Genomic DNA, 3,528 nt, shown 5'->3' on the forward strand with positions numbered 1-3,528 from the left:
GAACGGCTGAATCATTCATTCACTGATTCGTTCGAACGGCTGAATCATTCATTGACTGATTCGTTCGAACGGCTGAATCATTCATTGACTGATTCGTTCGAACGGCTGAATCATTCATTCACTGATTCGTTCGAACGGCTGAATCATTCAGGAATGACGCAAGTGACTGTCTTTATGAACTGACGGAACTGTAATCCCTGTGAATGAAGACTTTTCAAGACCCGCAGAAACCTTTTAACAGACATGGACTAATATTCACAAAACTCTCATTTCAATATCGGACGCCTTTAATCCCACAACTTCAAGCAAACTTGCTGATGGATATCTAAACATTAGGGTAGGCTAGCATTAGGAAAAACAGCTGTAACGATTTTACCATAGACTTCTCCTCCACGCGCTCATCAACACACCCTCTCTCCAATGCCCCGCCCTCTACATACGTGACAGCCAATCCGAACGCAGCAAAGCACAAGGCATAAATTGATTGAAACGCAGAGAGCGTTTCTGATTGGCTAAAAAGGGCGGGCCGCTCCCCCAACTCTTGTTTTGCTGCTTACAGTGTTTAGGGCTTTCTATCAGAGCTTATCTCTTAAGATACATATTTAAGTGATACCTGTCTGTTAATATGAACTCTTTATGGACGACATTACAACATTGTTTTTATAACGTTACTGAGCAGCGTGGAAGTTGAGCTGCTGCAGTCACGAGCTCAGCGTTGAGCGCCAGTGCGCGTGCAACTTAGCTTAGCTTTGCTAATAAGCAAAGGCAGCAAATAAAAGCGTAAAACGCCGGTCAATACAGCCGCGACAGCGCGTCTTACCCAGGCGCGATGACCTGTCCGAGCTGACCGCACAGTTCCCGCACAACTCCAGCGCGGTCCGACTTCAGCTTCCTCTCGGCCGCTCTGCACTCGCCTTCGGCGGGGATCGGCGCACACACCGCGATAACGGAGTCCACGTTCAGCAGAGCTCCGGGCTTCACCTTCCACTCGAGCAGCCGCAGAGGACGCGCTCCGGCGGGGCAGCGGATCTCCGTCACCTGCGCCGCGGGGCCCTCCGCTGCCGCGTCTGCAGGCTCCTCCATCAGAGCTTCAAACTTCCGCCAGAGACACGCGGCGGAGCGCACGGGGCGTCTGAGGAGAATTAATAAAAGGAGTTAAGCGCTCAAATAATCCAGAGGCGAACCGGGAAAGATAGCGATGGAAATGAGCTGTAATGCACGACAGGCTGAGGCGAAGGTTCACTCTTCCCGCCCGTAAACAGGAAACACAACGCTGCAGCGCGAGCGAAAGTCTTTCCACTTCCGGGAGACTTTAGTCACACTCTTGATTTAGAATTAAATTAATATTAGAGTATAATCTGTGGTTTATAATAATAATAATAATAATAACAATTATGTACTTAAATCATATTTTAGATAAATATTTAAAAAGTGTAACAAAAAATAAATCAATAATACACCAAATATTTACAGTCATATCAAACTTGTGGTTTAGAGAAAATCTGACCTGAGCATTTGTAACAAACTGTATTTATCTATCCGCTCCCCCTTTGAGACAGGCAAGCCCCTGGTTTGTGATGTAATCTGATGAAATATCTAGATTATCATCGCTACATGGAGACTTTGGTCAGTGGGTATATTTTCACTGTGTTTGCTAAGATCGAGTTTCAAATCTTGAATTTCAAAGAAGAAAATGCATCTGTTATATCTTTCATCTTTACGCGACTCTTTTATCCTAATGCGCTTTTTTTCTGTATTAGCTTTTTGCAATTATTATCACAAGAAAAGAAAAATGTAACATTATATAGACGTATGATATGCAACAGTATCTTAGAAGAAACATCTCTTTGAACGTGTGCGGGGGACACAAAATTGAGGAATTAGATAATAATTACAATAATAAATAAATAAATGAAAAACAATGTCATAAATTTAAATTAAAACACATTTTTTCCCTCTTTTTGATTGTTTCAGATGGGGAAGGCCTACAGTGCTTAGTACTTTTAGACGTGTTGCCATTTTGCACACTTGTGATAGTCCAACTATTCTGAAACACTGGAGGGAGTAACACCTAAGACCATAGAATACCCTTAAAGAGACTTTGGTAACACCAGAGTTAAAAAAAAAAACGTTGTGGAGCCTTGAATCTATTCAGATTTCACTTATTTTTTTCTTTTTTTTTTTAGTTTACGTTTATATTATTCATGTAGGGTATTATTTTTTTTAATTAATTTGTTTGCTTGCTTGTTTATTTATTTATTTAATTATCTGTCTTGCCTCCCTTTAAATGTCTACTGTCCCTTTAATTAAAGGCATACGTTCCTCGTTTCACGTAAACATATTTTTTAATATTTAGCATTTTATTCTGTATAATAATATTATTATTTAGTTGTTTATTGAATTCGACTGCTCACGTTTTTCAAAAGGCCCAGTAACATCTGGATGTGTTGTTCGAGAGGGAGCACGGTCTGAAGGTCGCGTCAGGCCACTGTCACGTGACCGAGGACGTCACAACAGACGCTGTCCCAGCTGTCCAATCAAAGCACAGGCGTGCGTGATCTCGAAGCGCGAGGAAGAAGCGTCCGTGTCCGCCAGTGAGGACCGTAGCGAGTCACTCATGCGATCTTCAGCCCGAGCGAACCGGAGACATGACGGCAGAGACGTTCAGATCGGTAAGGACATCACTTCTGCTGCTGTGTTGCTCTTGTGCTCGAGCTGCCTAATCGGTGTGCTGCTGGTGCTTTATGAAAGGTCACTGTATTTCTGTTTCACACTTCTGCACTTACTGAGAGGCATTTAAATGCAGAATATATTCCATGTCATTATCCGGTCTGGAAGTGCAGGGCTGATCCTGAATCAGAGCAGTCGAGGCCAGAGGAAATGTCAAAGCATGCCTCGTGCTTGATCACTGTAAGCCTTAAATCTAGGGCTGCACGATTAATCGCATGCGATATTTAACGCGCATCTTGTCAGAAAGCCGGCTCTGTAATCAGCGGTAAATCTCCATCACCTGCGTGCTTTCACATTGAGCAGCATTAACTACACAGAGCCGTTGTTCACTGACGAGCTGCGCAAAAAATCGCGCGAATATGAACGTGGTTTTGCGCAACTCGTCAGTGAACAACGGCTCTGTGTAGTTAATGCTGCTCAGAACCGGCTTTAGATTAATCGTGCAGCCCTACTTAAATCCCAAACTAAACTCTGCAATTCTTATGTCCAAGTCTAACAATAGAAAAACTACCTGTTTTACAGTCCAGCACTTCCTGATAACCTTAGATTATAACCAGCAGCACACTTACAAAGCATTACCATGGTAGCAATAGGCTTAAGTAATGTAATTACTGCAGTTACTGTTTACCCTTGCAACACTCTCTTAAATAATGCAAAAATAGCTTTCAGAGTCCTCATTATAATGAATTTATTTTTGGTGACAGCGGTGGCTAATACCAGTGATGGATAGGACCGGGACCCACTAGGGGGGCTCAGCAAACTTGCAAGGGTCCCTCAAGATGACTTAAAAAAAAACTA

General features: G+C 42.9%; 2 protein-coding genes across 2 annotated transcripts in view; one reads left to right on the top strand and one right to left on the bottom strand.

Annotated features, from left to right (window-relative positions):
• Positions 1 to 2,492, bottom strand: part of LOC107672848 (RNA polymerase II subunit A C-terminal domain phosphatase-like) — a 157,717-nt gene extending 155,225 nt beyond the window's left edge. The window contains exons 1-2 of the mRNA XM_016466219.1: positions 2,415 to 2,492; positions 821 to 1,132 (exon numbers count right to left, since the gene is read on the bottom strand). Of these exons, the coding sequence (XP_016321705.1) occupies positions 821 to 1,083 (263 nt within the window). The 5' untranslated portion in view covers positions 1,084 to 1,132; positions 2,415 to 2,492. The remainder of the gene's footprint in view (positions 1 to 820; positions 1,133 to 2,414) is intronic.
• An 89-nt stretch (positions 2,493 to 2,581) lies between these two features.
• The window catches only part of adck5 (aarF domain containing kinase 5), a 12,611-nt gene continuing 11,664 nt past the window's right edge, over positions 2,582 to 3,528 (top strand). The window contains exon 1 of the mRNA XM_016466220.1: positions 2,582 to 2,672. Within this exon, the coding sequence (XP_016321706.1) occupies positions 2,649 to 2,672 (24 nt within the window). The 5' untranslated portion in view covers positions 2,582 to 2,648. The remainder of the gene's footprint in view (positions 2,673 to 3,528) is intronic.

The sequence above is a fragment of the Sinocyclocheilus anshuiensis genome, unplaced genomic scaffold (genome assembly GCF_001515605.1).
Source record: "Sinocyclocheilus anshuiensis isolate Anshui unplaced genomic scaffold, SAMN03320099.WGS_v1.1 scaffold132, whole genome shotgun sequence".
Classification (NCBI taxonomy): domain Eukaryota; kingdom Metazoa; phylum Chordata; class Actinopteri; order Cypriniformes; family Cyprinidae; genus Sinocyclocheilus; species Sinocyclocheilus anshuiensis.